Genomic DNA, 19,120 nt, shown 5'->3' on the forward strand with positions numbered 1-19,120 from the left:
GCACTCCCTCAGCACTGCACTGGAGTGTCAGCCTAGCTTTGTGCTCAAGTCCCTGGAGTGGGACTATGAACCCACAACCTTTTGACTGAGGCGAGGATGCTACCAACTGAGCCACAGCTGACACAGTCAGTGAGCGGAGCAGCCTCGAGGGGCCTACTCCTGCTCTTATTTCTTATGTTACTTGCCACTTATCAGCCCAAGCCTGGATATCATCCAGGTCTTGCTGCAGGAGGGTATGGACTGCTTCATTAGTTGAGGAATTGCGAATGGAGCTGAACACTGTGCAGTCAAATCAAACTGGATAAAGCAGTGAATAAGAAATATAAATGCAAATAGGACTGAGTTGCCTGGAATGCAAGGGCTGATTGCAGGGGTTTAATCACATGTTTGGATGTTCCTATCCTAATTATATTTAAATATATTTGTTACATTGTTTTATTATATATTCTAGAATTCTTTGCCACATATTAGCTCTGCAATGAGTTTACAGTGGAACCCACTTTGTGATTGTGTAGGTACAGCACTCATTATGATTTCTAAAATATGTGTAAGTGCAGAACTGTGTCGACACCAATTGCTCAGTAGCTAAGTTGATTACTAGAATTTTGTTTGACTTTAGTTTTAAATGAGTTATAAATACCACACTATTAGTAAAATAACCTCTTATTTTCATTCTGTGTTAAACAAGTGTTTGTGACTTGCTCTGTTGTGGCAACAGGAGCTGCAAAAATGTTCTCTGGATGAAGGTACTGATTGAAGTATTGGGCCTGAAGTTCCGATCGGAGGCTTCCTGCGGGCGGATGCCTCCGATCGGAAAAAATCTACGCACTTACCCGCTGGCTCCGTAGGTCCCGAGACTTGCGATCCTGGGCCTCTCCACTACGAAATGCACAGAGGCCCAGGTATCCCAGGGGCGCAGGCGGTTCGCAAGCGTCCCTGGGATCACGTGGGCCATGGGGAACCAATCAATCAAAAAAAGGAATCTGCCTTCACATTTTTGACAGGTCTGTATGCACAGATGTGTCAGAAGTAAGAATGGGGATCACTTAAAAAACAGTTAAACATTAAATACATTTTTTAAAATTGCATTTAAAATTAATTAAAATGACATTAAATTAAATTTTAAACAATTGAATTTTTTGAAAAAATAATTAAAGTTTTTTTAAGGGGCTAAAGTATTTTTTAAATTATAAATCAGTGAAATGTTTTTAAATTTTAGCTCTTATGCTGGTAAAAGCAGGCCTTGCATATGCTTTTACCAGGCATAAGATATTTAAAATAACAACAGAAAACGCTGGAAAAACTCAGCAGGCCAGGCAACATCCGTGGAGAGAGAAATAGAGTCAACGTTTCAGATCGAAGACCCTTCGTCAGAACTGGAAAAAAACAGGCCTGTTTTTTTCCAGTTCTGATGGAGGGTCTTCGACCTGAAACGTTAACTCTGTTTCTCTCTCCACGGATGTTGCCTGGCCTGCTGAGTTTTTCCAGCGTTTTCTGTTGTTATTTCGGATTTCCAGCATCCGCAGTATTTTGCTATCGTATAAGATATTTCAAGGTTTTCAGCGGGCGGAGGTTGTGCAGAAAGCGGAACTCTCTGCCCGCGGAGGCCCTTCTCCCGGGCAGGTGGATGATCTGTCAAGAGGATTCTTGACAGATCGCAAGTGCTGGGTTTCAGCGCATGCGCTTCACATGCCTAAACCCGGCACTTGCGCGGCCCCTGTGGGTGCGTCCACACCTCGTACCCACCCATGGGGGTCGGAAAATCCGGTCCATTGTGTATACGTTGGTTTTTCAGTATTATCGCAGTTTGTTGATGAGCACGCTGCAGAGTTTCTACAGTGATAAACATTGAGAAAGGATTGAGGTTTATTACAAAGAAAGTTTAAATACAATTAAATAAATGAGGATGTTTAAATACTCCTGATTTTATCTTTTTTTAATCGATAATAAGTTAATTACTGAAGCAATTCCTTTCATTAATCTCTGCTTGCATAAATTTTTTTGCAAATGTTTCCATTTTATTCTTCAAATGTTTTCCTTTCTTTCAGTTTTCTCTCTCGCTTTCCTGTAGGAGCTACTAATGCTAGGAAATATTTTCACAGGCGTTAACTATGCTTGAGGCTCAGTGGGCAGCACACTCTCGACTCTGAGTCAGAAGGCTGTGGGTTTAAGTCTCACTCCAGAGATTTAGCTCATTAATCTAGGCTAACACTTCAGTGCAGTACCAAGGGAGCGAGTACTGCACTGTCGGAGGTGCTGTCTTTCAGATAAGACGTTAAACCAGGGCTCCGTCTACCCTCTCAGGGGATGTAATAGATCCAACAGCACTATTCAAAGAAGAGCATGGGAATTCTCCCAGTGTCCTGGCCAACATTTATCCCTCAAGTAACACCTGAAACAGATTAACTGGTCATTTAGCTCATTGCTGTGTGTGGGACATTTTTGTGCACAGGTTGGCTGCTTCATTTCCTACATTACAACAGTGGCTGGAATTTTCCTTACCTTGGCGGGTCTGGTGCGGCCGGTGTCCGTGGCAGGTCGTGACCCTGCTGCTGGCTCCATCCCGCTGTAGAAAATGAACTTGCCTTAATGGGGCCTATTGAGCCTGCCCGGCGCGTTACCCGGCCCAATGAGATGGAGCGGGTCTGGTGATAGAAACATAGAAGATAGGAGCAGAAGTCGGCCATTCGGCCCCTTGAGCCTGTTCCGCCATTTAATGAGATCATGGCTGATCATCCAAACTCAGTACCCTGTCCCTGCTTTCTCCCCATATCCCTTGATTCCCTTTAGCCTTAAGAAATATATCTAACTCCTTCTTGAATATATTTAATGAATTGGCCTCAACTGCCTTGTGTGGTAGAGAATTCCACAGGTTCACCACTCTCTGGGTGAAGAAATTCCTCCTCATCTCTGTCCTAAATGGCTTACCCCTTATCCTTAGACTGTGACCCCTGGTTCTGGACTCCCCCGCCATCGGGAACATCCTTCCTGCATCTAGTCTGTCTAGTCCTGTTAGAATTTTATAAGTTTCAATGAGATCCCCTCTCATTCTTCTGTCATTCATGATGCGTTTTCAGCAGGATCCTTAAAGGGACCATGGCCACATACAATTTTAAGTTTAATCTAACATAGTGTGTGTTGAATCTTTACTCTACAATAATATAATAAAAGTTATATGAGTGACAAAGACATATTTAAATAATATTACCATTAAGTAATATAAGCCATCTACAAATATGATCAAGAACGTAATTAAAAATGTACATTAATTGGGAAGTTATTGGTGCTTTAATCACAAATCTATAGACTTTTGTATCAGTAACTGGTACAAATAACAGATGTATGTGCATAGGTAATATATAAAATTAAACAGATTTTAAATGTAATTGTAAAGGGGTGGATTTACAATCTTATGCAAGTTCAGCGGAATCCCTGACGAACAGTGTAAGTGATGCTTACAATGTGTTTCTGTGATTTCTGCAGCTCTTCCATTGAAGTTAACAATGGACAAGTGAGAGAACCTCCGCAGAAATTCACCCTAAAGTCTCAGACTGAAAAATTAAATTAGATATATTCAGGGACTGAAAGCAAATTGAACCAGTGGAATGGCAGATGACTTGATTTAATGTGTAACTGAAAAAATCTGACCAGAAACAACACAAACATTTATTTAAATGGTATGTGTCATTTTTTATAGTGCAGATCAATTCACTGCAATTATTGTTCAGTTGGAAGGCAACAGCCAAGAATGGCCAGTGAAAAATGTATTTCCCTCACCATCCAGGGTAGCACTTACATCCCTTCAGGAATTTCTGAATTAACATTTACCAGTAGCTTTTCAAGTAGAACAGAATCTCCATCAATCTGTTAGCTGATGTAACCAACATGTTTTTATTTTGGTTTGTTTTCCATGCTGTCAAGTAATCAGCTGGAGCAATGGCCACGGAACTCACACCTCAGGTTGACAGACGTGGTTCCCGAGCTGTGTGAATCCCGTGGCCATGCAGGGAAATTTAAAAAGTAAGTGAAAAAAGGCTCTTAAGTGCCTGATAATGATCTCAATTGGGTCCCCCGCTGCTGCCGGGAAAGATGCGTGGGAGCAAGAGGACAGTGGGTTCCTGACCCGCTGTCAAAAATAACAACTTTCCCACCCAACCCGCCACTGATCGCAACTGCTATCACCCCGGAAAATTCAGCCCAGTGACTCCAAAGAAAAAGTACTTCAATTGGTTGTAAAGTGCTTTGGGACGTCCTGAGCTTGTGAAAGGCGCTATAGAAATGCAAGTTCTTTCTTTCTAGTTGTCTGTCCATTCTTCATGTGTGAGCCTTGACAGTGAGTGGTGGCAGATTGTTCATCGGCGGGCGGGGGGAAGGGACTTTCACATTCAAGCCCATTTCTCACCTGTCCGTACACAAGCACTTTCCATCAGAGTCCACCGATTCGCAATCAGATGTGGGAACTCTGGCTCCAATTTTCCCTTCCCTTAGTTTAAGGACATCGAGGCTAACTTTAGCACCCCAATCAATACCTCTGCTAACTCGGGGACAGCAAAGGATCTGTGCTGCTTTTGTACCAGTTGAGCCATTGAGGAAGCTTCAAGTCTACAAATCAGAATTAGGCATTAATCTGCCACAGATCTCTTAACTTTTTTTTGTGTTCTTTTTTCCAAAAGGGAAAGTATGCCAAAAGGAAAAGTCGATTCAAACGCTCCGATGGTAGCACATCCTCAGATACAACATCCAATAGCTTTGTTAGACAGGTAAGTGGATGACCAAAAGCACCATAAACCGACAGCACATGTGCTTTTCTTATTTTATCAATAATACTGTGGACAATGCTGTTCTCTTGGTCTTCCAAGTCCCAGACACTCCATCCTACAGGCTGGCTCTTCTTCCCGCATCCTCAATATGTTGACATTCTGTTCTAACTGATTCTTTTCCAAGACTTCAAAACACACTTTGCTGCCCCTTGGAGCCAGTTATACAATTCACATCAGTGGTCACTTCCTCAGTGCTCGCTTCCTTGTATGATTGGCAGGTTTTTAAACCCAAGCCTGACATCCCCGAAGCACTATTTACCTAATTTGTTTAATTTTCTCTCTCTCGACTCTATTTAATCTTCTCGAATTTTGCGCAATGGGTCTTGGCCTGTCATCCAGGTTTCAAGAAACAAAACGTTAGGAGGAGATAAAATAGCGCTGTCACGGTCAGAGCATTGATGGCCGCAGCATAGATGGCAAACCTATTGGAATTCATGGAGCTGGGCATGTTCTTTTTACAATGAGAGGCAGAGAAACAGGTCACATTCTCACATAGAATTCAGTGGTCATCAGTGAAAATAAGTGAGTCATCCCGATACTATTCTGCTGTATAAGGAGTGATTTTGTGATCTGGCGCTGTCAATGGGAAGTGATTTTTGGGAAGTCACAAATGTGCAGCCAGTGTCTCTCCGCCCATTTAGACGGCAAACTCAAGGTTCCAGGCCCGCAATTTCTGGAGGAACACACCCTGCGAGAGCAGCTCCCGACTGGGAGTTCCAGATTGTCGAATAACCCACGTAAAACTGGCTATTGTTTTATCATTGGGACAGATTGGATTAAAGAGCCAAGAAAAGACCAGCACAGCCCCCATTCCAACAAAAAACGCAGTGGGAAAACAAAAAAATTGTTTTGGACCCCAGTTTCCTGATGTGCCAATAATAAAAACGTAAGATAAAAACATAAGAAATTGGATCAGGAGTAGGCCATACGGCCCCTCGAGCCTGCTGCGCCATTCAGTGAGTTCATGGCTGATCTTCTACATCAACTCCCGCCCTCTCCTTATGTCCCTTGATTCCCTTAGTGCCCAAAAATCTATTGATCTCTGTCGTGACTATACTCCGACTGAGCCTCCACAGCCCTCTGGGGTAGAGAATTCCAAACAGGACCGGTAAAACTTGCTGATTTGTTGGCTTCACCGAAGCCCTCCATTCCATCTCGAATTCCACCGTTACAGCACAGTGCACGTTGAGTAATATCCTGAAGGTATTATAATTAGAAACTGCACAGCTGTGGAGCATCAAGTGTTCATTGATACAGACCTGCCATCTGTCTCGCCGACGTATGCTTGCGTGTTGCTGTGAAGTAGCTACTTGATTTGATTGTTTTGTTCTATATGTGGTTGTCACTGAGTCTCTGTTTCCACTGTTCTGCAAGTTAGATTTTTTTTTTAATCATTAAATATATTTTACATTTGAAGGAACATCTGGATTTTTGCAGTATTCTAATCTAGGGGTATTTGAATTGCAGATGTAAGATTTTGGGGTACAGGGTCTTTTAGATGGCTGTACAGAGGGACAAGATGAGTACTTTGCTTGTTTACAAAGGAATTGCCCATTCTCCCCTTTCTCTCCACCAGGTACTGAGTCTTGCTGGGGTCTGGTGCCTTCAACTACCATGTCCACGTGGCCAGTCTTCCATGTGTGAGGCTAGACAGTAGTGGGTGTCAGCAGGCTATTCATCCATTGTAGCTGAGTGCAGGAATCACTGGACAGTGATCAGGACTGGGAACACTGGTAGATTGTTCCCTTCTGTTGTCCAGGAATGTTGAAGCCAATTGGTTCACATCCACCGTCCCTCGAGGGTTCTTAATCCATGAACCCCATTCTAGCAAATTCCCCCAACTCAGCCATTCAGTTGAGGTGTAGAACATAAGAACATAAGAAATAGGAGCAGGAGTCGACCATTTGGCCCTTCGAGCCTGCTCCGCCATGCAATAAGATCATGGCTGACCTTCTACCTCATCTCCACTTTCCTGCACTATCTCCATATCCCTTGATTCCCTTAATAATCAAAAATCTATCAATCTCTGTCTTGAATATACTCAACGACTGAGCCTCCACAGCCCTCTGTGGTAGAGAATTCCAAAGATTCACCAGCCTCGGAGTGAAGAAATTTCTCCTCTTCTCAGTCCTAAATGGCCGACCACTTATTCTGAGACTGTGACCCCTGGTTCTAGACTCCCCAGCCAGGGGAAACATCCTCCCTGCATCTACCCTGTCAAGCCCTGTAAGAATTTTGTATGTTTCAATGAGATCACCTCTCATTCTTCTAAACCCTGGAGAATATAGGCCCATTCTACTCAATCTGTCCCCATAGGACAATCCCCCCATCCCAGGAATCAGTCTGGTGAACCTTCGCTGTACTCCCTCTATGGCAAGTACATCCTTCCTTAGGTAAGGAGACCAAAACTGTACACAGTACTCCAGGTGTGGTCTCACCAGGGCCCTATATAATTGCTGTACCTGCATGTTAACTTTCAGTGATTCGTGTACAAGGACACCCAGGTCCCTCTGAACACCAACATTTCCCAATCTCTCACCATTTAAAAAATACTCTGCTTTTCTATTTTTCCTTCCAAAGTGGATAACTTTACATTTCTCCACATTATATTTCATTTGGCATGTTCTTGCCCACTCACCTTAGCCTATCTATATCCCCTTGAAGCTTCCTTGCATCCTCCTCACAACTTACATTCCCACCCAGCTTTGTATCATCAGCAAACTTGGATATTTACATTCGGTCCCCTCATCCAAATCATTGATGTAGATTGTGAATAGCTGAGGCCCAAGCACTGATCCCTGCGGTACCCCACTAGTTACAGCCTGCCAACCCGAAAATGACCCGTTTATTCCGATATCTGTTTTCTGTCCGTTAACCAATCCTCAATCCATGCTAGTATATTACCCCCATCCCATGAGCCCTAATTTTGTTTAATAACCTCTTGTGTGGCACCTTATCGAATGCCTTCTAAAAATCCAAATACACCACATCCACTGGTTCCCCCTTATCTATTCTGCTAGTTACAAGCTCAAAAAACTCTAACAGATTTGTCAAACACGATTTCCCTTTCATAAATCCGTGTTGACTCTGCCCAATCCTATTATTATTGTCTAAGTGCCCTGTTACCACGTCCTTAATAATAGATTCTAGCATTTTCCCTACTACACTGATGTCAGGCTAACTGGCCTGTAGTTCCCTGTTTTCTCTCTCCCTCCTTTCTTAAATAGTGTGGTTACAGCACGGTGGCATAGTGGTTAGCACTGTTGCCTCACAGCGCCAGGGACCCGGGTTCGAATCCGGCCTCAGGTGACTGTCTGTGTGGAGTTTGCACATTCTCCCCGTGTTTGAGGGGATTAAATATGTGGGGTTACGGGGATAGGGTGGGATATGTGTTGGTGTAGGGGTTACGGGGATTGGGTGGGATATGTGTCGGTGCAGGCTCGATGGGCCGAAATGGCCTCTATCTGCACTGTGGGGTTTCTGTGATTCTGTGTGATACATTTGCTACCTTGCAATCTGTGGGAACCGTTCTAGAATCTATGGAATTTTGGAAGATGACAACCAATGCATCCACTATCTCCAAAGCCACCTCCTTCAAAACCCAAGGATGTAGGCCCTCCGGTCCAGGGGATTTATCGGCTTTCAGTCCCATTTCTCCAGTACCATTTTTTTACTAATACTAATTTGTTTCAGTTCCTCATTCTCGCTAGACCTTTGGTTCTCCACTATTTCCAGGAAGTTTTTTGCGTCGTCTTCCGTGAAGACAGACACAAAGGGCTGGATTTTCATTGAGGAGGTGTGTCGGAGGCGGGGCTACAACTTTCGGGGTTGTAGTCCCGTCTCCATCGAGTTGTGGCCAACCCACGCGATTTTGACTTGATTGACCTTGTTGAGCCCGCCCAGCAGGCTCAGCAGGCCAATTAAGGACCACCCGGCAACAGGTGACGTCACAGACTGACATTTCATCTGTCAAGAGATTTTGACAGATGAAATATCAGCATTTGACAGTTGTTTGAAGCTGTCAAACACTGACAATCTGTACTCTAAGTTAATTTCTTCTTCTCGGGATGATTTAGAGATCTCTCCGGAACAGAAAGCTGAATGCTGCAGATTTTGACAGATCGCGGCCATTCTGCTTTCTGTGCCGGTGAGATGAGGGACTCCCGTGACCTGAAGGAAGGAAGGCTGTAAAGGTAAGTAAAACATCTTTAAACACTTTACACACACCAAACGCACTTACCTCTGCACTCATGCACCCATCACTCACCTGAACACCGGACATCTCGAACCCTCCAAGCCCTTCATCCCGACGGTCCGCCTCCTCTAACTTGGCGTGGTTTGGAGCCGTCGGGAATCCCACACTTCAGGAATAAAAATAGGGATTAGGCTAAAAACTGCAATCCCCTTCCCGCCTTGGGAAGGTGGGTCCCAGTGCGGGTCGGGTACCCGCCTCCTTTGAAACTGGCATGGAGGCGAGTTGGGGGCGGGATGGGTTCGTGCCCTCCGATTTTAACCCCCCGCACGCCTCCAATCCCACCTCCACAGCTCAATGAAAATCCTGCCCAAAGTATTTATTTAATTTCCATGCCATTTCCTTATTCCCCATTATAATTTCTCCTGTCTCAGCCTGTAAGGGACCCACATTTAGTTTTGCTAATCTTTTCTTTTTTACATTCCTATAGAAGCTTTTACAGTTTGTTTTTATGTCTCTCGCTAGTTTACTCTCATTCTATTTTCCCTTTCTTTATCAATTATTTGTTCCTCCTTTGCTGTAATTCTAAAATCCTCCCAATCCTCCGACTTACTGCTCTTTTTGGCAACATTATAATCCTCTTCCTTTGATCTAATACTATTTTTAACTTCTCTTGTTAGCCACGGTTGGACCACTTTTCTTGTGGGGATTTTGTGCCTTAAATGAATGTATATTTGTTGTAAATTATGTATTAATTCTTTAAAAGCTAACCATTGCTTATCTACAGTCATACCTTTTAATGTAGTTTCCCAATCTACCTTAGCCAACTCGCCCCTCATACCTACGTAGTTTCCTTTGTTTAGATTTAAGACCCTAGTTTCGGATTTAACTAAATCACTTTCAAACTTAATATAAAATTCTATCATATTATGGTCACTCTTCCCTAAAGGCCCCTTCACTACAAGGTTATTAATTAATCCTTTCTCATTGCAAAATACTAGATCTAAAATAGCCTGTTTCCTAGGTCAACATACTGATCTAGAAAACTATCTTGCATACATTCCATGAATTCGTCCTCTACACTATTACTGCAAATTTGTTTTGCCCAGTCTATATGTAGATTAAAGTCCCCCATGATCACTGTATTATCCTTGTTACATGTACCTCTAATTTCCTGATTTATGCTCTGCCCTACATTACAATTACTGTTTGGGGGCCTATAAACAACTCCTACGAACGTTTGAAATAACAACAGAAAATGCTGGAAATACTCAGCAGGCCAGGCAGCATCCGTGGAGAGAGAAACAGGGTTAACGTTTCAGGTCTGGGACCCTTCACCAGAACTGGAAAAAGCTGGAAATGTAACATATTAAGCAGGTGCAGAGACAGGGGGGGTGGTGGCGGGGGGGGGGGGGGGCTTTAGATGAGGAGGAAGGAATTGAAAGAACGTGCTGTGAAAATGTTGCAAATGGGAATGGCAAAATCATACTGCATGAAAAATGGGGGCAGGGATTATTATCTGAAATTGTTGAACTCTGTGTTGAGTCCGGCAGGCTGTAAAGTGCCTAATCGAAAGATGAGGTGCTGTTCCTCGAGCTTACGTTGAGCTTCATTAGAACAATGTAATAGGCCGAGGACAGAGAGATCAGAGTGGGAGTGAAGTGGAGAATTAAAGTGACAGGCGACCGGAAGCTCAGGGTCACCCTTACGGACTGAACAGAGGTGTTCCGCAAAGCGGTCGCCCAGTCTGCGCTTGGTTTCCCCAATGTAGAGGAGACCGCATCGTGAGCAGCGAATACAGTATTCTAAATTGAAAGTAGTACAAGTAAATCGCTGTTTCACCTGGAAGGGGTGTTTGGGGCCCTGGACAGTGGGAAGGGAGGAGGTAAAAGGGCATGTGTTGCATCTCCTGCGCTTGCACGGGTAGGTGCCAGATGAAGGAGAAGGGCTGTTGGGGGGTGATTGAGGAGTGGACCAGAGTGTCGCGGAGGGAGCGGTCCCTTCGGAATGCTGAAAGGGGAGGTGAGGGGAAGATGTGTTTGGTGGTGGGATCACGTTGGAGGTGGCGGAAATGGCGGAGGATGATCCGTTGAATGTGGAGGCTGGTGGGGTGAAAGGTGAGGACAAGGGAACCCTATCATGGTTCTGGGAGGGAGGGGAAGGGGTGAGAGCAGAAGTGCGGGAAATAGAATGGACACGGTCAAGGGCCGTGTCAACCACAGTAGATGGGGAATCCTCGGTTGAGGAAAAAGGAAGACATGTCGGAAGCACTGGTATGGAAGGTGGCATCGTCAGAACAGACGCAGCGGAGACGGAGAAACTGGGAGAATGGAATAGAGTCCTTACAGGAAGCGGGGTGGGAGGAAGTGTAGACCAGGTAGCTGTGGGAGTCGGTGGGCTTGTCGTGGATGTTTGTCGAAAGCCGATCGCCAGAAATGGAGACGGAGAAGTCAAGGAAGGGAAGAGCCGGAGATGGACCATGTGTAGGTGAGGGAAGGGTGGAAATTGGAAGTAAAGTGAATGAACTTATCTAATTCAGGACGAGAGCAGGAAATGGCACCAATAAAGTCATCGATGTACCGGAAAAAGAGGTGAGGGAGGGGACCTGAGTAGGACTGGAACAAAGAATGTTCCACATGTCCCATGAACAGGCAGGCATAGCTAGGGCCCATGCGGGTTCCCATAGCAACACCTTTAATTTGGAGGAAGTTAGTGCAGTCAAATGAGAAGTTGTTCAATGTGAGAACAAGTTCAGCCAGGTGGAGGAGGGTGGTGGTGGATGAGGACTGGTTGGGCCTCTGTTCAAGGAAGAAACGGAGCGCCTGAAGGCCGTCCTGGTGGGGGATGGAGGTGTAGATGGATTGGACGTCCATAGTGAAAAGGAGACGGTTGGGGCCAGGAAACTGGAAACTGTTAAAGTGACGGAGGGCTTCGGAAGAGTCGCGAATGTAGGTAGGAAGAGACTGGACAAGGGGAGAAAAAATAGTCGAGATAGGAAGAGATAAGTTCCGTGGGGCAAGAACAGGCTGAAACGATGGGTCTACCAGGGCAGCCCTGTTTGTGGATATTGGGAAGGAGGTAGAAGCGGGCTGTGCGGAGTTGGGGGACTATGAGGTTGGCGGCCATGGAGGGAAGTTCTCCAGAGGAGATGAGGTCAGTGACACACTTGGAAACAATGGCTTGATGTTTGCTAGTGGGGTCATGGTCCAGGCGGAGGTAGGAGGAGGTGTTGGAGAGTTGGCGTTCAGCTTCCGCACGGTAGAGGTCGGTTCGCCAAACAACAACAGCACCACCCTTATCAGCAAGTTTAATGATAATGTTAGGGTTGGATCGGAGAGAACGGAGTGCTGCAAGTTCAGAGGGAGGTAGGTTGGAGTGAGAGAGGGGAGCAGAGAAATGGAGACGGCCGATGTCGCGTCGGCAGTTAGCAATGAAAAGATCTAGAGAGGTTAAGAGGCCAGAGGGAGGGGTCCAAGTAGAACGAGAATTTAGAAAGCGGGAGAAAGGATCAGCATTGCGGGACGAAGACACCTGGCCAGAGAAGTGGGCACGGAGACGAAGGCGACGGAAGAAGAGCTCAGCATCGTGCCGAGCTCGAAATTCATTCAGATGGGGGCACAAGGGGATGAAGCTCAGGCCTTTGCTGAGGACTGATCGTTCGGGGTCAGAGAGGTGAAGGTCAGAGGGGATAGTGAAAACACAGCAGGGGGTGAGATTGGGAAAAGGGATGGGATCAGAGGAAAGTAACGGGGAAGGAGGTTCTGGGGGGGCATTAGTGTCCAAGAGTTGATGAAGCTTGCGATCCTTGACATCAGAAAGGAAGAAAAAAAGTTTTTTGTTGAAGTGTCGGATGAGTCGAAGGATGAAATGGAACTGTGGACCCGGACAGCTTTGAAATAGAGTGCGTCGGTGCTGCTGAAGAGAGAGGTCGAGGTTGTTCATGTGGCGGCGCATGGCGTTGAGCGTGGATCTCAAGATGCGGCGAGAGCAGTAGTTCGAGGAACGATGAATATCGAAGAGATATTTGTAATCCTGGGTGGATCCGAAACATGAAGGGTGGAAGTTCAGTTGGAATCCACGTGGAATAACTCTGAACCGGAGACAGTTACTGAGGAAAGAGATGTGGCTGTGAAACCGAGTCTTGGCAGATACCTGATCAAACACAAGAAGGGAAACTGAAAGCAAGGAAGATGAACAAGGCTGAATGGACAAACAGAAATCCCGTCGGAGAGAAGAGCAGAACTTCTTCAAGGTGGGCATTCCTAGAAGAGAGGTGGCAGTGAACCAAACACTAATACAATAGCAAAATACTGCAGATGCTGGAAATCTGAAATAACAACATAAAATGCTGGAACTACTCAGCAGGCCAGGCAGCATCCGTGGAAAGAGAAACAGGGTTAACGTTTCGGGTCTGAACGCCAACTCTCCAACACCTCCTCCTACTTCCGCCTGGACCATGACCCCACTAGCAAACATCAAGCCATTGTTTCCAAGTGTGTCACTGACCTCATCTCCTCTGGAGATCGTCCCTCCATGGCCGCCAACCTCATAGTCCCCCAACCCCGCACAGCTCACTTCTACCTCCTTCCCAAGATCCACAAACAGGACTGCCCTGGTAGACCCATCGTTTCAGCCTGTTCTTGCCCCACGAAACTTATCTCTTCCTATCTCGACTCTATTTTTTCTCCCCTTGTCCAGTCTCTTCCCACCTACATTCGCGACTCTTCCGACGCCCTCTGTCACTTTAACAGTTTCCAGTTTCCTGGCCCCAACCGTCTCCTTTTCACTATGGACGTCCAATCCCTCTACACCTCCATCCTCCACCAGTATGGCCTTAGGGCGCTCTGTTTCTCCCTTGAACAGAGGCCCAACCAGTCCCCATCCACCACCACCACCCTCCGCCTGGCTGAACTTGTTCTCACATTGAACAACTTCTCCTTTGACTCCACTCACTTCCTCCAAATTAAAGGTGTTGCTATGGGTATCCACATGGGCCCTAGCTATGCCTGCCTGTTCATGGGATATGTGGAACATTCTTTGTTTCAGTCCTACTCGGGTCCCCTCCCTCACCTCTTTTTCCGGTACACTGATGTCTTTATTGGTGCCGTTTCCTGTTCTCGCCCTGAACTAGATAAGTTCATTCACTTTACTTCCAATTACTACCCTTCCCTCACCTTCACATGGTCCATCTCCGACTCTTCCCTTCCCTTCCTTGACTTCTCCGTCTCCATTTCTGGCGATCAGCTTTCGACAAACATCCACTACAAGCCCACCGACTCCCACAGCTACCCGGACTACACTTCCTCACACCCAGCTTCCTGTAAGGACTCTATTCCATTCTCCCAGTTTCTCCTTCTCCGCCGCGTCTGTTCTGACGATGCCACCTTCCATACCAATGCTTCCGACATGTCTTCCTTTTTCCTCAACCGAGGATTCCCCATCTACTGTGGTTGACACGGTCCTTGACCGTGTCCATTCTATTTCCCGCACTTCTGCTCTCACCCCTTCCCCTCCCTCCCAGAACCACGATAGGGTTCCCTTGTCCTCACCTTTCACCCCACCAGCCTCCACATTCAACAGATCATCCTCCGCCATTTCCGCCACCTCCAACGTGATCCCACCACCAAACACATCTTCCCCTCACCTCCCCTTTCAGCATTCCGAAGGGACCGCGCCCTCCGCGACACCCTGGTCCACTCCTCAATCACCCCCAATAGCCCTTCTCCTTCACCTGGCACCTTCCCGTGCAAGCGCAGGAGATGCAACACATGCCCTTTTACCTCCTCCCTTCCCACTATCCAGGGGCCCAAACACCCCTTCCAGGTGAAACAGCGATTTACTTGTACTTCTTGCAATTTAATATATTGTATTCGCTGCTCACGATGTGGTCTCCTCTACATTGGGGAGACCAAATGCAGATTGGGCGACTGCTTTTGAGGAACACGTCCGTAAGGGTGACCCTGAGCTTCCGGTCGCCTGTCACTTTAATTCTCCACTTCACTCCCACTCTGATCTCTCTGTCCTCGGCCTATTACATTGTTCTAATGAAGCTCAACGTAAGCTCGAGGAACAGCACCTCATCTTTCGATTAGGCACTTTACAGCCTGCCAGACTCAACATAGAGTTCAACAATTTCAGATAATAGCCCCTGCCCCCATTTTTCATGCAGTATGATTTTTGCCATTCCCATTTGCAACATTTTCACAGCATGTTCTTTTAATTCCTTCCTCCCCATCTAAACGCCCCCCCACCCCTGTCTCTGCACCTGCTTAATATCTTTTACATCTCCAGCTTTTTCCAGTTCTGATGAAGGGTCCCAGACCTGAAACGTTAACCCTGTGTCTCTCTCCATGGATGCTGCCTGGCCTGCTGAGTATTTCCAGCATTTTCTGTTGTTATTTCAGATTTCCAGCATCTGCAGTATTTTTCTATTATCCTACAAATGTTTTTTGCCCCTTGCTGTTTCTTAGCTCCACCCAAACTGATTCCACTTCTTGATTTTCAGCGCTAAGATCCTTTCTCTCTACTGTCTTTATCCCATCCTTTTTTATAAGAACATAACATAAGAAATAGGAGCAGGAATAGGCCACTTGGCCCCTTGAGCCTGCTCCGCCATTCAATAAGATCATGGCTGATCTTGGGCTCAAAGCACTTCCCAGCCCGCTCCCCATAACCCTTCACTCCCTTATCTTGCAAAAATGAGTCTATCTCCACTTTAAATGTATCTAACGACCCAGCCTCCACAGCTCTCTGGGGCAGAGAATTCCACAAATGTACGACCCTCTGAGAGAAGACATTCCTCCTCATCTCAGTTCTAAAAGGGCGACCCGTTATTCTGAGACTGTGCCCCCGCGTTCTAGATTTCCCCATGAGGGGAACAACCTCTCTGCATCTACCCCATCGAGCCCCCTCAGTATCTTATATGTTTCAATAAGATCACCTCTCACTCTTCTAAATTCCAATGAGTATAGGTCCAGCCTGCTCAACCTTTCCTCATAAGTCAACCCCCTCATCTCTGGAATTAACCTAGTGAATCATCTCTGAACTGCCTCCAATGCAAGTATATCCTTCCTTAAATAAGGAGACCAAAACTGTACGCAGTACTCAAGGTGTGGTCTCACCAATACCTTGTACAGTTGTAGCAGGACTTCCCTGCTTTTATACTCCAACCCCCTTGAAATAAAGGCCAACATTCCATTTGCCTTTTTGATTACTTGCTGTACCTACATGCTATCCTTTTGTATTTCATGCACAAGGACCCCCAGGTCCCTTTGAACGGTAGCATTTTGTAATCTTTCTCCATTTAAATAATAGTTTGCTTTTTTATTTTTCCTGCCAAAGTGTATAACCTCACACTTTCCCACATTATACTCCATCTGCCAAATGTTTGCCCACTCACCTAGCCTGTTTATCTCCCTTTGCAGGTTCTTTGAGTCCTCTGTACAACTTGCTTTCCCACCCATCTTTGTATCATCTGCAAACTTGGCTACATTACACTCGATCCCTTCATCCAAGTCATTAATATAGATTGTAAATAGTTAGGGCCCCAGCACCGATCCTTGTGGCACCCCACTAGTTACTGTTTGCCAACCAGAAAATGACCCATTTATCCCGACCCTCTGCTTTCTGTTAGTTAGCCAATTCTCTATCCATCCATGCTAATATATTACCCCTAACTCCATGATCTCTTATCTTATGCAGTAACCTTTTATGTGGCACCTTATTGAATGTCTTCTTGAAATCCAAATACACTACATTCACTGGCTCAGCCTTGTCCACCCTGCTTGTTTCATCCTCAAAGAACTCCAGCAAATTTGTTAAACATGATTTCCCTTTCCTAAAACCATGCTGACTCTGTTTGATTGCAGTATGTTTTTTCTAAATGCCCTGTTACTGCTTTCTTAATGAAGGACTCCAGCATTTTCCCAACGACAGATGTTAGGTTAACTGGTCTATAGTTTCCTGCTTTCTGTCTCCCTCCTTTCTTAAATAGGGGTGTTACATTAGCAGTTTTCCAATCTGCTGGGACCTCTCCAGAGTCCAGGGAATTTTGGTATATTGCAACCAATGCATCCACTATCTCTGCAGCCACTTCTTTTAAGACCCTGGGATGCAGGCCATCTGGTCCAGGGGACCTGTCGTATTTTAGTCCCATTATTTTACCGAGCACTATTTTCTTTGTGATAGTGATTGTCTTTAGTTCCCCACTCCCTGTGGCCCCTTGATTATCCATTATTGGGATGTTGTTGGTGTCTTCTACAGTGAAGACAGATGCAAAATATTTGTTCAGAGTCTCTGCCATTTCCCCATTCCCCATTATTAATTCCCCAGTCTCACCCTCTAAGGGACCAACGTTTACTTTAGCTACCCTCTTCCTTTTTATATACCTGTAGAAGCTCTTACTATCTGTTTTAATGTTTTTTGCCAGCTTACTCTCATAATTCATCTTCCCTCTCTTTATTATTTTTTTAGTCATCATTTGCTGGTTTTTAAAAATTTCCCAATCCTCTGGTCTCCCACCAATCTTGGCAACATTGTATGCCTTAGTTTTCAATTTGATACCATCCTTTACTTCCTTAGTTAGCCATGGATGGTGCTCTCTCTTAAAATCCTTCTTTCTTACTGGAATATATTTTTGTTGAGAGCTATGAAATATCTCCTTAAATGTCCGCCACTGCATTTCAACTTTCTTACCCTTTAATTTGTTTTTCCAGTCCACTTTAGCCAGTTCTGCCCTCATGCCATTATAATTGCCTTTGTTTAAGATCAGGACACTGGTTTGGGATACAACTTTCTCACCCTCCTACTGAATTTGAAATTTAACCATGCTATGATCACTCTTTCCTAGAGGATCCTTTACTATGAGATCATTTATTAATTCTGTCTCATTACATAGTACCAGATCCAAGATAGCCTGCTCCCTGTTGTTTCCATTGCATACTGTTCTAGCAAAACATCCCGGATGCACTCTATGAACTCCTCCTCCAGGCTACCATGGCGAATTTGATTTGTCCAAACAATATGATGATTAAAATCACCCATGATTATTACTGTACCTTTTTTACAGGCCTCCATTATTTGTTGATTTATACTATCAGGGCTACCTCTCCTCCTTTTCCATTTTGCCTATTCTCTTCTAAATGTTAAGTATCCTGGAATATTTAGTTCCCAACCTTGGCCACTTTCCAACCACGTCTCCATTATGGCTATTAGATCAAACCCGTTAATTTCTATCTGCACTATTAATTCATCTATTTGGTTGCAAATGCTTCGCGCATTCAGATATAGTGCCTTTAGCTTTGACTTATTTCTATTTTTCCCTGATGTCAACTTAGTCACTGATGCCTTATTACCTTTGTTACTCTCTCTGTCCCTTCCTGACACACTCTGCTTAGACTGCAAGCTATTCACTTCCCCAGAGAAAAAAGAAAATTGGCGGCCAAATGTTCTCAAACTGTTCTTGTCCACCTGCTAGTGGCCGTTTGCGGAACATCAGCAACTGAGGCATGGGAGCAAGTTGTCTTTTCTGCAGCTTGTTGAAGGAGAGGAGTATGTGATGAGTGAGAGAAGACCAAAGGATGGCAGAAAGTAACTTAAGAAAACACTTGCTGCATTTTCATGTCAATTGAAAAGATACCTCTTGAACGTGAGCTATCAGCTGTAGCTCAGTAGGTAGCACTCTTTCCTCTGAATCAGAAAATCGTGGGTTCAGGTCCCACTCCAGACACTTGAGCACAAAACCTAGGCTGCCACTCCAATGCAGCACCAAAGGAGTGCTGCACTGAAGCATTAAACCGAGGCCCCGTCTGCTCTCTCGGGTGGACGTAAAAGATCCCATGGCACTATTTCGAAGAAGAGCAGGGGAGTTGTCCCCGGTGTGCTGGCCAATGTTAAACCCTCAATCAACATCACGAAAACAGATTATCTGGTCATTATCACATTGCTATGTGTGGGAGCTTGCTGTGCACAAATTAGCTGCTGCGTTTCCTACATTACAACAGTGACTACACTCCAAAGGTACTTAATTGGCTGTAAAGCGTTTTGGGACGCCCCGAGGTCCTGAACGGCGCTATAGAAATGCAAGTCTTTCTTTCTTACAATATTTTTA

At 45.3% G+C, this 19,120-nt stretch overlaps 1 protein-coding gene across 2 annotated transcripts in view; it reads left to right on the plus strand.

The window, feature by feature from the left end:
• cacnb1 (calcium channel, voltage-dependent, beta 1 subunit) overlaps window positions 1–19,120 on the plus strand; it is a 392,710-nt gene that overhangs the window by 35,366 nt on the left and 338,224 nt on the right. For both annotated transcript variants that reach the window (XM_085966567.1, XM_085966569.1), the window contains exon 2: window positions 4,674–4,760. In XM_085966567.1, the coding sequence (XP_085822693.1) occupies window positions 4,674–4,760 (87 nt within the window). The remainder of the gene's footprint in view (window positions 1–4,673; window positions 4,761–19,120) is intronic.

The sequence above is a fragment of the Somniosus microcephalus genome, chromosome 24 (genome assembly GCF_052327205.1).
Source record: "Somniosus microcephalus isolate GS21.2 chromosome 24, FLI_Smic_1.0, whole genome shotgun sequence".
Taxonomy (NCBI): Eukaryota; Metazoa; Chordata; class Chondrichthyes; order Squaliformes; family Somniosidae; genus Somniosus; species Somniosus microcephalus.